Below are 18,650 nucleotides of genomic sequence, written 5' to 3' on the forward strand. Positions count from 1 at the left end.
CTCAAGGAAGGTTTATGAGCCAAAAAAAAAACAATGAAAAATGGAGAGTTTTTAAAAATCCTTTTTTTTCAATACGTTTTGAACGGGGAGGCTTAAAATTGAAACGTCCAAACGCAGTAGGCAAGACAAAGTTTGCCGGGGTCAGCTAGTAAGATATATTTTTGCCTATACACAGTGTCACACAAAACTATAAGACCAGCAGCCATTTTTCATACAAAATGGCCAAGTTTGACGATGTGATGCTCGATTTGGGTTAATGGCTGAAATTTTGATGATCACCATGGAGTTACGTGAATTTTGATTTGTATTTAATTGATTGAGTTCTGTTTGATGTAGTGAAGTTACAGATATACGATGCGACAAAATAAAAGGATAACTTTCACAATTACCAAAGGATACATAAGAGTATCTGATGCTTTATGATTGATTAACTATGACATTTAAACTTGGGAAACTTTTATTGAATTGACCACAAATAGGGGTAGGCGGGGCATAATGAGCAGGTGGGGCATAATGAGCACCTTGTATTTTCACTGTAAATCTTCAAATTTACAAAACAAATTGCTTGATTGTAGCCTTATTATCTAAAATCCAATGAGTTGATGAAAAAACATTAGTCAAAAATCCGTTTACCTTAAAAAAATTATCAAAATGCGTAATGTGGTCATGTACTGGGAAAGTATTATAAGAATCAGGTGACCTAAAATAAGGTTTTGGGTATCGAAATCACAACTTAGTGGGCATCTATCGATTTTCTTGATATTCCCTAGGCCAATGAAATGTATTTGTAACACTTTTCAACTATTTATATAATTATTTTGCTCAAAAAATATGCTTCAAAGAGTTGGTAGTAGGGTGGGGCAGAATGAGCAACTAGTGATAAAATAATGAAAATGGTAAACATCTTCAACAAACAAATTTTAATTTTGGTTTTCTCTGTTTTGATGCATATAGTAAGGTTTTGTTTGTAACTTTCAATTTATTAACTTGAAAATTTCAGTATCTGTAAATTATCACCGTTAAAAAAATTCTCAATAGAAGACTCATTGAAACATCACAGTTCCCTACAAATTAAACCCCGTAATCCCTTCAAATTCTCATTGATTGTTGCCGGTATGCTTTATCATTGACAAGAATAGTCAATTAGCATTTGATTGTGTACAAAACTGGTATTGATCATCCTGCCCCACCTAGGGTGCTCATTATGCCCCACCCCCAAAACGCAACTCGCGATTTTATACGTTTTTAAAACATAAAATTCTACAACATTTATAACTTTATTCGGAATTTCAACGATTAGCTTTTGCCAATTAAGGTTCAAATGAGGATTGAACGTTAAAATTACACATTGGTTGCATTTAATTTACTGGATTTGGTGGCAAAATACTTAGGCTGCTCATTATGCCCCGCCTACCCCTAGCCATCATTAAAATCTGGTGTTCTTGTTTAGTCGCACCGTATAGCTATAACTTTTTACAAGCAAGGTTGCGACCATTCATTTGCAAAGATTTACATTCATTTGCTATTATCTCAGTTCAGAAGCATGCTATCGAAAAACAATGTATGGATGAATTTAACTTTGTAGTTTTAACTGAAAGTTTGCCGAATAACATTGAGGGTCGCCAACATATACCAAAGTCATGAGCGAGCTGTGAAGACAACTCTCTACGCGGTGAATGTAAATTACATTCCAGAGATGCATTTTGAACGCCCATGATCTGTGAGCGTGTCGAAATTGTTCCCTCAAAGCTCTCAAGAGCATGTTCAAAGTTTTGAACACAATCTAGATTACTAGATTGAACACGGAGCGGTGTTCAAAATTCAAGGGGACGGCAACCTATTTTTTCACTATGGAGTTTGACAGGTTGGATTGTGCCTCATTACGTGGAGCATAAATTTATGCTCCAGCCAAAATATTCACCAACACAGTTGTGAAATTGGAATGTTTACCTTTTTACGAGGGATATCGGTGCAAAACGCTTACATCACATTAGATCTAATAAAAGTGTTGATCTTGAAAAAGCGGCAATAATTGATAATTTTCAATTTCAGAGTGTAGATGTTTAGGTAAAGTTCCTACAGAGAGTGACAATTGCTTGTAAAAATACACACAACACCTCTTTTCGCAAACTTTGTTCGACAAAGTGCGTTTTTCCTTATTTTCTCCCGCTGCTGTATTGAGTGAATGTTGGTATTAGTGAGCACTGGTTGCGCATGATAAGCGGCAACAAAATCAGATCACCGTAGCATCCCCGTGTCAAAATTGACAGGCCAGATACGTCTTGTTTGAATTCACAAATTGGAATTAGGAGTTTCCTATCGACGAGAAAGCAACATTCCAATGCTACCCTTAGCTATCGTTAGGTATCGTATGCCATTCTCATTACACTAGGCCGGGGTGAGCTCTTCGATTCCATCACAACGATATTATGGTGTGATCTTGGGCGTATTTCTCAGCTCTGTATGGACCATCCGATGCGCAGTAATGGTGCAGTAAGAACTACGCCATAATACTGTTGAACATAAATAGATGTCCGAGCTTGGCCGGATGTAGTGAGAAGAGTCCTTTCATTCGATACTTTTCGTGGAGAAGTTGCGTCTCCGTCGGTTGTCCCCGCAGTGTGGGGCCGACGCATTATGCCGCGATTGCTCGGATTGTCAAAATAGATTACTAATTGGTTCTCACATTCAATACCTAGAACAATCATTTAATTAATTAATCATTATATTTTCACTTAGAAACCCCATTACGCAGTATGGTACTAGGTCTAGCATTTGCAAGAAGAATAGCTATATGACACATCCGACACATCCAGTAGCAATTTGTTGCTATCAGTTGCTACTAGCTACGAAGAGCACTGTGATCAGGCGCCTGAAACGTTCGAACTTGAACACGGCTCACGTGAGCACTGCTCCTGAACATAACATGAACAGAACGCGTTCAAATGCATCTCTGAGCTGTGAAAAGTTGCCTTCACAGCTCGCTCACGACTTTGGTATGCGTGTGCGACCCCAATGTTATTCGGCAAACTTTCAGATAAAACTACAAAGTTAAATTCATCCATACATTGTTTTTCGATAGCATGCTTCTGAACTGAGATAATAGCAAATGAATGTATATCGTTGTAAATGAATGGTCGCAACCTTGTTTACAAGTACTTTTTTGAAATAGTAAAATCAGTCAAATGAATTCATATCAAAGTTCACTTAATTCTATGTTTGCTACCAAACTTTCAGCCAAATCGGTTTACTAGAAAACGAGTACCATATCGTCAAACTTGGCCATTTTGTAAGAAACAAACCCGGTGGGGGCTGTCCATTAATTACGTAAGGGAATTTTAGCGATTTTTTGACACCCCCTCCCCCCTTGTAAGATTTTTTGTATGAGAATCCAAAAATTTTTGTATGGCTCGTAAGATTTTTCAAACCCTCCCTCCCCCAATAAACCCTTACGTAATTAATGGACAGCCCCGTGGTCTTATTGTTTTTTTCGATACTGTATCATGTAAAAAATCTCAAAATTAGTGTCGTTCATTAATTAATAAGTATACTAATAGCGCTTTGAAAGAATTCGAATCTGGAACAATAAGCAGAGCTAGGAAAATATTTGATATCCACTAATTTATTCATAACAGATTTGAAATTCTAGCTTGAAAACAATTATTAACGAAATGTACCGTGAGGTCGCCATTCACCGCTCATGCCCCATTCACCGCTCATTTTGGGTCAATCATACAAAAATGGTCAGATGTTAGTAAAGTATCGTAACAAAAGTGACTGTAACATGCTGCCACATTTAAAAACTTTCATTTCACCATGTTTTTATATGAGTGTACCTGAAATTACGTTCTCAAAAAATATTTCTCACACTGCGCTGCAGGACAACATGGGAACTGTTCAGGGCAAACAGCGGAAAAAATATCAAACAGGTAAAACCCGTTAAAGATTCCATTTTGACAAAACAGGATGAACTGAACGTCATGAATCATCAATACTTTGGTAAATAAAAGTTTTTGTTTTTATAAATGAATAGTTTATGTGATTCCATGAAAAAATAATCTAGTGAGCGGTGAATGGATCCATTATGAGCGGTGAATGGATGCATGAGCGGTAATAGGAGCCAAGAGATTACACATTTGTATTTTCATTTTTTCGACTGTAAACATATTTTACAATCGTTTTATATTTTTTCAATAATAACAACATAATTTTTGAGTTGTTAACGTAAATTAAAGTGCAATATTTGCAAACGTCGATTTTTAATGTCATATACTTTACGAAAATGTCGTTAAATGAGCGGTGAATGGCGACCTCACGGTATTTAAACTTAAAAAGGTTTTTCACGAGTATGCTCCTGACATTTGAGCCCAGATAGTAAAAGTTCATGCCAGAGTTAATGTCGAAGCTGCAAGAAGAATTTATAGCTAAAATTTTCGATAAATTTCTAGTAAAATTTGTAGTGCAATCAGAGGTGTCGTTTTTGCGAAATCCAAATAAGTTCCTGAAGGAATTTCTGACTTAATTTCCAATTGAGTTTCTTGAAGTTTCTTTTTTTTTTCATAGTGATTACGGCGGTAGCACACTGTGCTTATGTTCTAACACCGCACCCTTTCCCTACGTTTGTTTATATGAGCCTCTATTTTTGTTTCAACACACAGAAGTACGTAGGCATATCGTGGCCCAAGTCGACACTGTTTTGGCCTGCGTTGAACAAAAATAGTTTTAATAAAAGTTTCCCCTTTTTTCTTTTTGTCAATTGTTTTTTTTTTTCTGTAGTATGGTCCATGTATTTAATTAGGTTCTTGTCAATTTGTCAGTTATTCAATGTAGATCTCCAATATGTAGTCAATAAGTCAATTAAGTCATTCTGATCTGTTCTATCATAGCAGCTTTAATCTTTGCTTTATTGAAGTGTAGTTTTATTGGAAATATGCTGAATATCGTTATTAAAAAGAGACGTCTGGAACTGTGTCCTGCTAGTTGTTCCGTCATGCACATACATCATGTCTTAATAATGCCTAGGAGATTAACGAAAATACGTGTGTTCGGTCAGATGTCCATTGCGTAGAAAGTCAAGGAAAATAGGTTTCTTTATTGTCAGTTGTTATGTAAGCCTCGCTTGAAGCACTTCCCGTGAGAACCCTGTCATCTGTACACCAACTAATCCGTATCTTCGTACATAGCTAAATACTATACTGTCAACCGGCGAAAAGCCTATGGGTAAATATTAAAAAAAAAAATGAATAATAATGCTGTCTAGCGCGTTGTTTTCTATCGGCCACTACTTTAGTCTAGTCCCAACTGCAAGCTTTTTTCCAATCTTATCGTCAATTATCTCCTAGATACCCCACGCAATTGATGAGTAGTGAGTTCAATGCAGAGATCCCCCCCCCCCCCTACCACACTCCCAAATTGTGGTAGGCCCCCGCTAAACCTGCAAACCAGACCCACCCCCAGCCAAAAGCTCTAGCAGATGTGGACAAACCGGTGCTCAACGTGCTCTCCCATCGTGGCAACATCAAATATGGAGACTGTACAACAATAGTAGTTTTAATGAAATGAATACTAAGAATTTAGGCCGACACTCGAAGTGACGAACTTTACAGTGCTAGATAAGTAAATACACGAAAGATGGGTATCAACAAATGTGCACAAACAGATGCATAACAATATGCATGTAAAAAAGGCCGCAACTATCCATGGTGAATTTAAAATAATGACAACGTAAATATAATGGAACAGACTCACCGAATTTAGCTCCAAAATGCTCCCTAGACGATGGTATTGTTCACTCTATGTAGCCACGCGTTGTACAAAATGAACCTGCAATGACAAGAAGACAGTGGGCCGCCAAACTCCACAAAATGGCGGCCCGCAAATTTTAGTATTCCGTTTATAGCATTGTTGAGCATCATAGAGAGCATAATTTATATTCAGTTTTAAATATAGTTTCTTGTTACTATGCTAGGAAATAGAAAGATTCAAAAGTTTTTGTTTTTCTACCTGCACCAGCGAACTTCTTGAGTGAACAGCATTCAACATCTAAAATTTAGATTCTAAATTGTTCATTCACTAAAATGCGATTTTCTTATCACCCTGCCCTGTCTTAACTAGAAGATATAAGTAATGCAGAGACATCCCACATGCACTCTTGCATTACATAATAAGGTTGGACCCTGCTGCAATCAATGTCGTTATGCTATCCACTCCTGAGTTTATAGTTGCTATAAAAATAATTTCGAAGAAGTGAAAAAGAATAGTACGAATCTACTTGTTAATAAAATGCTGCTACTATTACTATTACTATTACAACTACTCCTATTACTACTACTAACTACTACTACTACTACTACTATCAAAAGTGCAATGAGTGATCGTTGGCTTCCCAGTCTTGTTAGTAGTTAGAGGGTTAGTATAGACTGGTAATAAGCCCTGTCGGTCCCCCCAGCACTGCGCGTAATCTACTGTTGTTAGATCATGCGACAGCGATTAAGCGTATGCTGGAGGCATGACAAATCAAGCGTTTAAATTAAAGTCAATAAAGCAATGGTATGATTATTCAGATTCTATTTTAGTTTAATTTTGTAAAGAAATGCTTTAATTCAAAACCTAGTTACTTTCAAATACTATTTCATTTATCATTTCACTAATTTTCGTTACTATATTTAATTTAACTAATCTATAATTATAAAAGACTAAAATTGAAATTATTTAAACACATTTTTACTCTACGACGACGTTTGATAAGCCATCGTCAAACCCATCACTCTTGGACAGGGAACTATCCGATAGAAAACTTTGAACTGTTATTTCTTCGGATTGAATGAACCGAAAGCAATTAAATTTCGAGCATTCTTGACTTATATAATAACCTTCGGAAGGTTTGGAAAGGAATTTTTCCGTGCAATCACTTGGAATTTCTTTTAGATTTTTCCAAGAAGTTCTTTATTGGATTCTTTCAGTTTAACTTGCATCATGTCGCTTGATCATATTATGGAACTCCATGAGGATTTTTCAAAGAAAGAGTTTCTGATCCCTAGGTTTTCTCCAGTAATTCCTTCTCGAAACAACCCAGACGCACCTTTTCCAATTATTTCTGGAATTTTTTCAAGAATTCTACCAGTAATCGGAGTTCATTAGGAAAATCATTCTGAATGGTAACCACGACACCCTCTTGAAATTCCTCCTTGAGTTGATTTTGAGATTCGCCAAGATGATCCTTTCGAAGTTCCTACAGGAGTTCCGTCGATTCTCCGCAACTCCTTACGGGAATTCTTCTAAAATTATTTTCTGAAATCCCTTTAGAATATTTTTCTAAAATTGCTCCAGGAAATCCTTCCGAGGTTCTCCTAGAATTTCTCTCTGGGAATTAATCAGGAGTTCCTTCTGGGATCTCTCAAAGATTTTCGTCTGGTATTTTTCAAGGAAACCCTTTTGGGATTCATTAAAAAAAATCTCACGTACCTATATCATGTTAAAAGTTCTTTGTGGGGCTCCTGTAGTTCTTTTTTTATATTTGTGCAGCGGGACTTCCTTCTGTAATCTAAAATGTGAAAACTTCCAAGAGATGTTGCTGCATTCTATTTAATTTATTAGTCTTTAAAATTTCTCCAGGATTTATTACTGCGTTTCCTCCGAGAATGTGTTTCTTTTGGGGATCCCCGAAGATTTTATTTTAGTAACCCTCCGGGAGTCGCTTTTGGGAGTCATGTAGGAGTTGCTTTTGCAGTTCCATTCAAAAAACTGTTATCTCTTCAGTCATTTTGTTAGTTAGGTTATTTACCATTTTGTTAATTTCGTCTGACCGCATTTAAAATTTATATTAATGTTCTGATCAATATCCAAAAAACAAGAACCAAAAACTTGTTTCTACGTTTTTGGTTCTTGTTTAAGGATCTGGTCGGTCGAACAAGAACCGTTATTGTTTCTGGGTAATCCTTGAGAATATCTTACGGCTCAAAAGAGGTTCCACAATCTTTTAGCAAGGGACACTGTTTCAGGAAGTAGGATCTGAGGCTGGATCACTAAGAGTAAGCCGGTTTTAATTATTAAGTAAGGAGTTTTATAATTTATCTCATCTTGCGAATTAATTCATTGGATTTCGAACCTGTTCCTCATTGCCTCTGCAACACTTCTTCTTTTGTCATGGGATATTTCCTTTATCATCACTAGGGTTCATTCAGTATTGCAATATTCTCCAGAAGATTCATTGCAAAGATTGCTTATTTTCTAAGCCTTATATGATAAAGGAATGAAAAAAGTGGCAAAATATTTTTTAAACAGTTACTGTTCTATGTGTAGCTGGTCCCTTAAATAATGACTCATAGAGGGGTGTATATATCTATATTCCTATATAAAAATGGAATTCTGTCTGTCAGTCTGTCTGTCTGATGCACCTCGAAAACTACTCAACCGATTAGCATAATTGTGAATGCCGTGGGTTTTTGGGGACGGCGAAGGTTCTTAAAATGGTCAACTAGTATAGGATAAGATGCCTTGTCTTTCATTTAGGGTAGCGAACCACTTGGGCAGCGAGAGACGAACCAGCCAAGGGCTGAAAGTCTCTCTAATAAAGACAAATCAATCAATCAAATCACTTGGGCAGCGGCCGGTATTTTGGGCACTCTTCGCTATAACTCAATCAATTCCAAACTAATTGACTTGAAATTTTGTGCACGGCTAGATACTATACGTATCTAATCGCGTTCCAAAAATTGTGCCAATTGGTTCAGAATTGGCTGAGTTATAGCAGAAAAGTGCCCAAAATAGGACCCCTGCCGAGATGGTTCCACTTCCCTATCAGAATTTCTGTAAAAACTTATCAAACTGTTTTCAAAAACATTTCGATGAAGGTCTGAAAGTATGCGGACATGCCAAGGAACCTCAGCCAATTTGATATGTGCGCGGTCTAGATGTACATTGTACATCTAGGCTACTTTTTATTGTTCATATACGCAAACTGGAATGGAATTCAGATCTTCGACATTTGCATCTATTGGCATCAGCACGGACGTTTACCCAGCTATGTATCTATTAGGTAACATAACGTATCGTTCGCAATTTTGAGACCCCTTCTGATCCTGTCGTGTATGTACGTTATTGGACTGTGACAATAAGTTTCGCATTGAATAACCGATCCGAAGTGGGTCCAAACCTACCTACCTGAATCAAAGTGCTGTCACTGCGTACGTCATATTTCTGAACGATGATGAACTGAGCACACATCAGCTCAACTCAGCTCAGCAGCCGCTACCGCAACGCAAGAGCAATGCCATCCACTGGCCGATCAAGCTGCTGCCGCACCACGCAAAAGAAGAGAAGAGGTGGATTTTTTAATGAAGAGAAACTTTTGTGGCTGACTCTTCTCCTGCTGAATCGATGTCTTCTTCACACGTACCTACTGCACGGGTTGCCGTTTTTCTTCAAATTATTGCTGCTGCTGCTGCTGCTGCTGCTAACAACTCTGATGAATTCGATTGCGTTTGTTGTTTTTCGATTACACACAATTTTTTTCTTCTTTCTTGCGTTTTTCTGCCAAACTGCGCCAGCTGATGTGTGGTGGAGGGTGGTGGTTAGGTGGCTATCGAATCGACAGAAAGCACAATATTTCGATGGCGAAAAATGAGCCAACACTGCAACACACTCTTTACGACACACAGAAACCCGGACAGACAGCTCAGCAGAATGATGAATAATTGTGACAGAATGAACAAACGTAAAGCAAAGCACTCCCACTTCTACCTTGTGGGCGAATATTATCTATTTCCAACACCTTATCCAGAAACTCTTGTATTGAATTATTATTCCATAGAATCTACTCTTTACTTCTGAGGGGCACTCGATTCATTTATCTCACAGCAATAATCCCACACGGCGCACTTTTCCTTATCACTGGAACCAATTTTTGTTTTCCCCCTTTTCCAGTGCCCCAGCAAATTGCTGAAGCTGGCCAACCAGCAGCGCAGAGACGGCGATGATGGATGCACTTTACTTACAGCCTTTTCTATTATGCACTTTTTTCTTCTCTTCCACTCACAGCACCACTTGGCTACCCCTCGACAAGGCAGGCCTGGCGAAACTTTCCTTGCTTGACACGCAATCCTCCCACTTTTGGGGCCGCTGCACTTTTCCTTCGCAGACGACTTCTTTCGATACGTTCCAGCCAAAAATCGGACTTGCTGATTTTCCACAGGATGTTTTAACAATGCACTTTGATCGAAACTGGTCCACCACGAACGACCGCAAAGTCGCACCAGAACAAGCGAAATTACAAAATGTTGAAAATTTTCACTCCGCGAGACGACGAAACTCCCAACAAGCTCCACTCCTTTTTGTGCTCTGTCTGTCTGATTGATGATTGGATTGGATGTGAAGCAGTTCCCCCAGCGGAGAAAAAAAACAAGACACGACGACGAGACGACGCATCAAGCAAAAATTGCACTCACACACAAACAAGAAGAAAATTCGATGCTGTCACCTTGTCTGTCACTGTCAAAAGCAAACGAAAAGAGAGCGTTACGACACGGGTGTCAGTTGACGGTTCGCGGAACATTCGAAAAAGACCTATACGCCAAGAAGATTACTGGAATAGGATACTGCAAGATGACGTCACGAAGCTATGCACTGACAGTTCACAGAGCTTGTTTACATGGACTTAGTTTCTGGCCAAGATCCGGCAAAATTGCTTTTCGATAGAACTTCGGAATAATGAGAGTTGGATGATTGGTTTTGTACTAGTAGAGCTGAATGTACTCGATATTTACGTATCACAATGATATCGGAACGGAAAACGAGATTTAAATTTTTCGCCGGTCGTTCAAAATTCTAACACCTTGTAAACAAGCTCGCTGAACTGTCAAACAAAGTGAGGTTAGACCGGTGCTTGCAGTACTCTATAGTCTATTTGAGGCTAGCCAAACGACAGAACTTCGCGCTCTGATGTTTACGTTTTCAATCATCATCCGGTTGATGATGGTTAATGACTGCGTGCAAGTCAAGCGTAGTTTTTGAAACTGGCTAAAACAATAATTAGAAATTTTTATTTGAATTCTTTTCGGCAAGTTAACGAGTCAATCGCAACGAAAAAAATACCTGATTAATTTATGAGATTTGTATTGCACAGTTCGCACCAAATTGGACTGCACAGTATGAAAGTGTGATGGTTGAAAAGTGTGACGATAAGTGCAATCGGGCTGTCTGACAGCAGTTTGACGTCGAGAAATGTCAAAGATTAGCACGTGGTGTGTGATTCGCCTGATTCTTCCCCGTTTTTGTTTTGATTCTCATCCATCTGACAACTCTCCGATTAGACTTTCTCTCTTTTTTCTCACCCAGAGTCGGAGCCGGGCGGCCAGTTTTGCAGATTTGTGCGTTTTTTCTCATGGAAGAAGTTTGTTAAATGTGGAATTCAAGATGGTGATGTCGGCAACCGTGACCGAGCACAAAAATAGTGTGATAGCTGAAGTGCATCAAAAATCCATCTTTGAAAGCAACCAGCAATATTGCTTCTGCGACTGCTTTTGAGCCTTTTTTGGCGCCAATTTCTCATATCTTCAATTTGTCGCACAAGTACCTTTTCAAAAATTACACGAGATTCCAACAAAACAAACGTGCGTGGAATTCTGTCAGTTGACGCCGCTGCTGCGATCAGCTGTTCTGAAACGTCTCGTGAAATGGCTTATTTCTGGAGCTCGATTTGAATAGGTCGTATGTGCTTTCGTCGATATAAAATTCGATCAGTGGAGCTCGATTAGAATAGGTCGTATGTGCTTTCGTCGATATAAAATTTGATCAGTTGGATTCGCTTCTTATAGCGGAAAATGTTGAAATTAAACAAAATTAATACATACAAACGATCAAACGATTCCTTACAAAACAGGCTTTCGGTTTTATCATTAAAAGCCATCGAAATATCATCCATATTTCTACTATAGTGGTTTCGCAGCGCGGTGTCACGAACACTAATGCAAATCTACTGGTTGAAAATATGCCCATTTGATTTTGCTGGGAACAGCTGATCTTTGTTTACTATTTTCAACCAGTAACTCAAATGGTGTTAGTGTAATGCAGCGTGTACGTACACGCAACACTACTAAAAGCAGAAACCACTATTGCTTAAATAAACTGATCGAATTTTATATCGACGAAAGCACATACGACCTATTCAAATCGAGCTCCAGAGTTTATTTTATATGGCTTTTAATGATAAAACCGAAAGCCTGTTTTGTAAGGAATCGTTTGTATGTATTAATTTTGTTTAATTTCAACATTTTCCGCTATAAGAAGCGAATCCAACTGACCGAATTTTATATCGACGAAAGCACATACGACATACGACTATAATCGAGCTCCAGATTTAAATAAAATTCCTGTCATTTTTTGCCGATAAGGCAAACTTTTTCCGTAACGCACTCCGGCGGCGTTCTGTCAAACTCGTTTGCTTGTGTGAGTGTAAAATCCAAAAAGTGCGTGGTGCGGGAAATCTGTCATCCAAACAAAAAAAAACTGGAAGCTGCGCGCTTGCTTGCATTCTTCTGGTTCCGCACTCGTTGAGTTGTTTTCCTGTGAGTTCTAAGCTGTAGCTAGGTATCTACCACCTTGCAGCAATCCATTCCATTCCTCGAGGTCGACAGGAGTCCCGTTGAAAAAAAAAATAATGTCTGATAATCAGGACAATGTGCCGGAAGGTTGGGAAAAGCGTACGAGCCGGTCCACAGGTAAGCTATAGAATGTGATGGTGCGGTGTGGTCGAAGCGGCATAATGTTAATATCCTCCCTTAGGAATGACCTACTATCTAAACGTCTACACCAAAGAATCCCAGTGGGATCTTCCGACGAAGCCGGCCAGCCCGGAGCAGGACACGGCCGAGGTGCAGTGCGCCCATCTGCTGGTCAAACACAAGGGTTCGCGGCGGCCCAGTTCCTGGCGGGAGGACAACATTACCCGCAGTAAGAGCGAGGCGCTGGGTATCCTCGAAGGCTACCGGAAGCAGATTCAGTCGGGTGAGATGACCCTACCGGAACTGGCCCAACAGTATTCGGACTGCAGCTCGGCCAAACGGGGTGGCGATCTGGGAATGTTCAAGCGGGGCATGATGCAGAAACCTTTTGAGGAGGCAGCGTTTGCTCTGAAGGTCGGCGAAATGTCCGACATCGTGGATACCGACTCCGGGCTGCATTTGATTCTGAGACTTAAGTAAGAGGTAAGTGGGACAGGGAAGGGAACTGATACCTGTTTGAGATTGTAGAATTGGAAATTGTATGGGAATAAAGTCAAAGAATCGGTGCACTTCGATTTTAGTATGGAACAGTTCAAGTTCAAGGTATATTTTGCATCAACTTAAAAAAAACAAGAGAAAGCCTTTCCATTACAGTTTTAGTTTCTCGACCAAAAGCTTCGCTCCAGTGTGACTCTGTTTCTTCAGATCCGCCTTGACTGATTTTAGCTTTTGTTTGAGTTGCTTCTGCACGGCTTCGGAAGAGTTTTCAAATATTAGCAACAGCAGGAAGCAAGGCCGGTTCTGCGTGGTCCAAGACTTAATCTGTAATAAATAAGTTTCAATGAAAACAAGCATACATAGGAATGATGTATTCGAAATCTTACCGCTTCATCGGGCAGATTTTCCAGCACGGCACTTCCGAACTGAGAACTAGCGGCGTCTTCTTGTCGTTTTTCCTGATCCAGTTTTAGGAGCTTCTTCAGTGCGATATGCACTCCAGCATGCTCAACACCGTTTGTTAGGGGATTGGCAGCTAGTTGCTTCTCGCGGGCCTTTTCCTGTAATGAGGACGAAAATGTGGTGTTTAGTACGATATTGTAATACATAGGTACATTATGTAAGGCTATTAGCCTTAGCCACGGACTTAGTTGACTAAGTTGTAGTTTTTCCTACGACTTATTTTCCCCACTCTCTTGGCTACACACTAGTTATTTATGCAACACTAACGCTATCTTTTGAGCGAGAAGTCCAAAAGATACCTTTTTGGCAGAATATAACCTTTTGTCATTCGCTCTAAACCGCCTCCGCTAATAACGTAAAATTCGTCGCGTTTTCGATAGTAAAATTAGTAAATCATCCGTGTTGGATAACCTTCCGCCGTTTCCTACTCGGTGAGGTCAAAATGTCCCCACTAAGTCCGGGATAAAGATAAGATGTGACTACGATAAGGCACATAAAATCGCGTTCCACACCGGTGATTCAGATGCAGCAAATCCTGAGTGCTCTAAACGTCAAAAATTGAGTCACTCGGGCCAAAAAGCACACTCCGCCGATCGAACTGCTCAAGTCACTCAGCAAGCCCACTCGAACATGAGCTCCGTCATTCATAACAATATGTTTGATGGACTGCCTAACGATGTTGAAGATGCCTATGACACAGGTCCTATGAATCCAGTGTCGTCGCCGACGATCAACGAATCTGAAAAGTTTAGATGTCCGCCGATAACCGCCACAGGCATAACTACAAAAAATCTCCGCGAGTTTTTTGCTACTGAGAATATTCCCCAGGACAAGTATCACATGAAAACCATCAAAAACGGTGTTCAACTCATCCTTGGTAACAAGCAGTATTTTCTGCAAACGATAACCGCCCTGAAGCAAAAAGAAGTGCAGTTCTACAATTTCGTCCCAGCTGAAGAAGTTCCGGTGAAAATCGTCCTGTCGGGGTTAACCAAGGGGACGGCAACCTATTTTTTCACTATGGAGTTTGACAGGTTGGATTGTGCCTCATTACGTGGAGCATAAATTTATGCTCCAGCCAAAATATTCACCAACACAGTTGTGAAATTGGAATGTTTACCTTTTTACGAGGGATATCGGTGCAAAACGCTTACATCACATTAGATCTAATAAAAGTGTTGATCTTGAAAAAGCGGCAATAATTGATAATTTTCAATTTCAGAGTGTAGATGTTTAGGTAAAGTTCCTACAGAGAGTGACAATTGCTTGTAAAAATACACACAACACCTCTTTTCGCAAACTTTGTTCGACAAAGTGCGTTTTTCCTTATTTTCTCCCGCTGCTGTATTGAGTGAATGTTGGTATTAGTGAGCACTGGTTGCGCATGATAAGCGGCAACAAAATCAGATCACCGTAGCATCCCCGTGGGGTTAACGCAATTCGATCTCGACGAGTTAAAGGAGGAGCTTAACCGTTACAATGTGTGTCCGAAATACATTAAGGTGTTGTCTGTGAAAAACAACGGTGCAGAAGAAGATGTGTTGTATCTCCTTTTTTTTTCGCGAAAGGAACAGTGAAGCTGCAGGAATTACGGCAAGTTAGAAGCCTCTTCAACTTATTCGTTAACTGGAGACATTATGTGAAAAAAAAGAACGACGTAGTTCAGTGTCATCGTTGCCAGCGATTCGGTCATGGGAAGACTAATTGCAACGTGATTCCTTCGTGTGTGAAATGTGGAGAGAGAGACACGAAACCACCAAGTGCAAACTACCAGTGAAAGAAAAACTAAGTGATAGTGAACGCTCTAATCGCACACAAGTCAAATGTGCAAGTTGCAGTGGAAACCATACGGCAAACTTTCGAGGATGTCCCACTCGAAAAAACTACCAGAAGTGGATTGAAGAGCGTGCCGCTGCAAATCGTAAGCCCCAAAAGTCGTTTTCTGCCTCCGGAGGTCAGCGGCAATCGTCAAGCTTAAGACAACATTCCTTCACGAATGTTAACAATGGTCGCCCTCTCTACTCTGAAGTAGTACGCACTTGTGAAGAGACTGACGAAGGCAGAACGAACCCGGAGCTGTTCTCAATTTCGGAGTTTCTATGTCTAGCTCGGGACATGTTTCACCGTCTACAAGGGTGCAGAAACAAACAAGAACAAATTGTGGCTCTCTCTCTGCTAAAATACATCTACAATGCCTAATCATCGTAGTATAAAGTTGCTTAACTGGAACGGAAGATCAGTCGAGTTCTTCGATTTTCTTCAGCGCCATGAAGTTGATATTGCAGCTGTCTCAGAGACATGGCTCAGAACGGCGAACTCGTTTCATCTATGTATGTCTACGTGCGGATAGACAGACTGAAGATGCAGCAAGGGGAGGCGGAGTTATGCTGTCTATCAAAAGGGGAATTAAGTACGAACAAATTGATTTCACTACAAAAGTGATCGAAGCAATCGGCATCCAGGTGGACTGCAGTGGTACCCGTATCAAGATCATTTCGGTCTACTTCCCGGGTGCTAGGCACAGAGGAGACTGGCACCATTTTAGAAACGACCTACGGAAGCTAACTGAAGGCGATATTCCAACCTTTGTCGTCGGGGACCTGAATACCCGAAGTCGTCAATGGAACTGCAGCAAAGGCAACAAAGCAGGTAGCCAACTTCTACAAGTACTAGCCGCAGAAAACTTCTTCATCCATGCGTCGGATTCTCATACCTTCTATCCCACGGGCCGGGGACGCGCATCTACACTGGACATAATCCTCTCCAATAATTTGGTGAACATGACAAAACCAGCCGTTGTCAACGAATTGTCATCTGATCATCTGCCAGTGTTATTTACAGTTGACACGAATCCTTCGGAAATTGCAACAGACAACACCAAATACTGCTATGCCCGCACAAACTGGCGTAGGTTCCAGCGAGTTATCAACGAACGCATCGACCTCAATAATCCCAACTTGGAAATCAACGACGTAGCGTCCATCGACAGTGCTATCGACTTTTTCAACAATAGTATTCTACATGCGGAATCGTGCTCTGTACCCAAACTTCCTAGTCGGCCATACGAAGTACCTGATATACCGGAAAACACCAGACAGTTGATTCGTCTCCGAAATCGCCGTCGACGCCAGTGGATTAGATCGAAGGATCCGTTCTATAAAGTCATCGTGGAAGCACTCAACAACAGGATCCGCGAAGAAAGTGCACAATCACGTTTCCGTAAATTCGGGGAAGTAATTGCCAATATGCACCCCGGCGAGGACAAAATGTGGAAAATCTCAAGAGCGCTTCGTAAAAACTGTAAGTATACTCCCCCATTGCGGAGTGACGGTCAATTAGTGGCGTCTCCTCAACGAAAAGCAGATCTCTTGGTCGAAAACTTTGCAGCAGCTCACAACAACACTGCAGACAGCGACCCTGACACATCTAGAGTGGTAGAAGAATCAATTCGCCAGATCCACGATTCGCCGAGTGAACCTGACACCAACTATCTGGTAAGACCAAAACAAGTACAAGAGATGATCAAAAAAATTAAAAATAAAAAATCTCCAGGATGTGACAAAATTTGCAATCAACTTTTAAAACATTTGCCACGCAAAGCTATTATACTCCTGGCTCGGATCTTTACTGCATGCCTGAAACACTATTACTTCCCATGTGGTTGGAAGCATGCGATCATCGTACCTATCCCAAAACCTGGCAAAGATATTACGAATCCTTCCAACTATCGACCCATCAGTTTGCTATCTTCGCTGAGGTAGCTGCTGGAACGAGCAATTCTCTCTAGGCTGGAACAGCACCTAGAGACAGCTCATGTAATCCCAGATGAACAATTTGGGTTTAAACATGGACATCAAATCAGGTTTTCACAACAAACAATCATCGGGAATGATTCTGTTGGATGTAGAGAAAGCCTACGATTCCGTGTGGCACGACGTCATACTACACAAAATGTTATCCGCTGGTTTTCCTGTGCGATTGATAAAAATTGTTGAATCGTTCATCAAAAATCGCAGCTTCCAAGTGATCGTCAATGGAGTGTCGTCGGGAAGAAAGAACATTCCTTATGGAGTACCTCAAGGTTCAGTTTTGAGCCCAACTTTATATAACATATTCACGGCAGATGTTGTTATGGTTGATGGAGCTGAATATTATATCTTTGCGGATGACACTGCTTTTATAGCGACAGACCGGGATCCTGAAATAGTGATAACAAAGTTACAAGCAGCTCAAAGTGCACTCGAAGAATACCAACGGAAATGGAAAATGAAGATCAATCCTGCCAAAACCCAAGCAATCTACAGGGGTTACTCAAAATAACTGGGACAGGTAAAATTCTCACTTTTCAAAAAATGTTCAACTCGCTGTAACTTTTTGAAAAGGGCATCAAATATTCTCAAATTTTTACTGTTAGTTCTTCAACTAGTTGTGTATCAGTGGTCAAAATTTGGAAAAGATCGGGCTATTCTTCACGAAGATATAAAGATTCTTGAAAAGGGTATAATTATTCGATAGCCAACTTTGAGCTTTTATATCTCCGGATTCAAGGAACTGATTGCAATGAAATTTTAACCATACATGACTTATATGATAAACTCTTAAAAACGTCTAACTTAACTTTAATTTTTTAACAAGAGAAAAAGTTATAACGATTTCATTCATTTCACGATTTTTTAATAAATTCATCAATTTCTAATATGTATCCCATTACTTTCTCAATTTATTAGCGGCTATGTTGTTCAAAACACATTTATATATAAGTCATTTAGAGGGAAATTAATTGAACTATAATTTGCATCTTGAATTTTGAAACGATGTTGAAGTTTTGGATAATTTGGTGTTTTATTAGAAAAATAATCTAATCGTTATAATTTTCTTCCGTGTTAAGAATTTTATGTTAGGTCGAAGGTTTTTCATAGCTCATTATACAAGTCATGAATGGTCAAAATTTCATTGCATTCTGTTCATTGA

General features: G+C 39.8%; 3 protein-coding genes across 5 annotated transcripts in view; 1 reads left to right on the plus strand and 2 right to left on the minus strand.

Moving 5' to 3' along the window:
* Positions 1-10,431, minus strand: part of LOC109399932 (ecotropic viral integration site 5 ortholog) — a gene marked incomplete at its 3' end in the record, with an annotated part of 92,260 nt that extends 81,829 nt beyond the window's left edge. The window contains 2 exon segments of one of the 3 annotated variants that reach the window (XM_062846411.1): positions 9,163-9,548; positions 9,996-10,431. 3 annotated transcript variants of the gene reach the window in all.
* A 2,007-nt stretch (positions 10,432-12,438) lies between these two features.
* LOC109399954 (putative peptidyl-prolyl cis-trans isomerase dodo) lies at positions 12,439-13,315 on the plus strand. The gene is made up of 2 exons (XM_019672422.3): positions 12,439-12,716; positions 12,781-13,315. The coding sequence occupies exons 1-2, from the start codon at positions 12,656-12,658 to the stop codon at positions 13,197-13,199; spliced, it is 480 nt and encodes a 159-aa protein (XP_019527967.1). The 5' UTR covers positions 12,439-12,655; the 3' UTR covers positions 13,200-13,315.
* The window catches only part of LOC109399952 (protein penguin), an 18,391-nt gene continuing 13,030 nt past the window's right edge, over positions 13,290-18,650 (minus strand). Inside the window, exons 4-5 of the mRNA XM_062846404.1 lie at positions 13,604-13,777; positions 13,290-13,541 (exon numbers count right to left, since the gene is read on the minus strand). Coding sequence (XP_062702388.1) covers positions 13,368-13,541; positions 13,604-13,777 — 348 coding nt within the window. The 3' untranslated portion in view covers positions 13,290-13,367. The remainder of the gene's footprint in view (positions 13,542-13,603; positions 13,778-18,650) is intronic.

This window comes from Aedes albopictus, chromosome 1 (genome assembly GCF_035046485.1).
Source record: "Aedes albopictus strain Foshan chromosome 1, AalbF5, whole genome shotgun sequence".
NCBI classification, from domain to species: domain Eukaryota; kingdom Metazoa; phylum Arthropoda; class Insecta; order Diptera; family Culicidae; genus Aedes; species Aedes albopictus.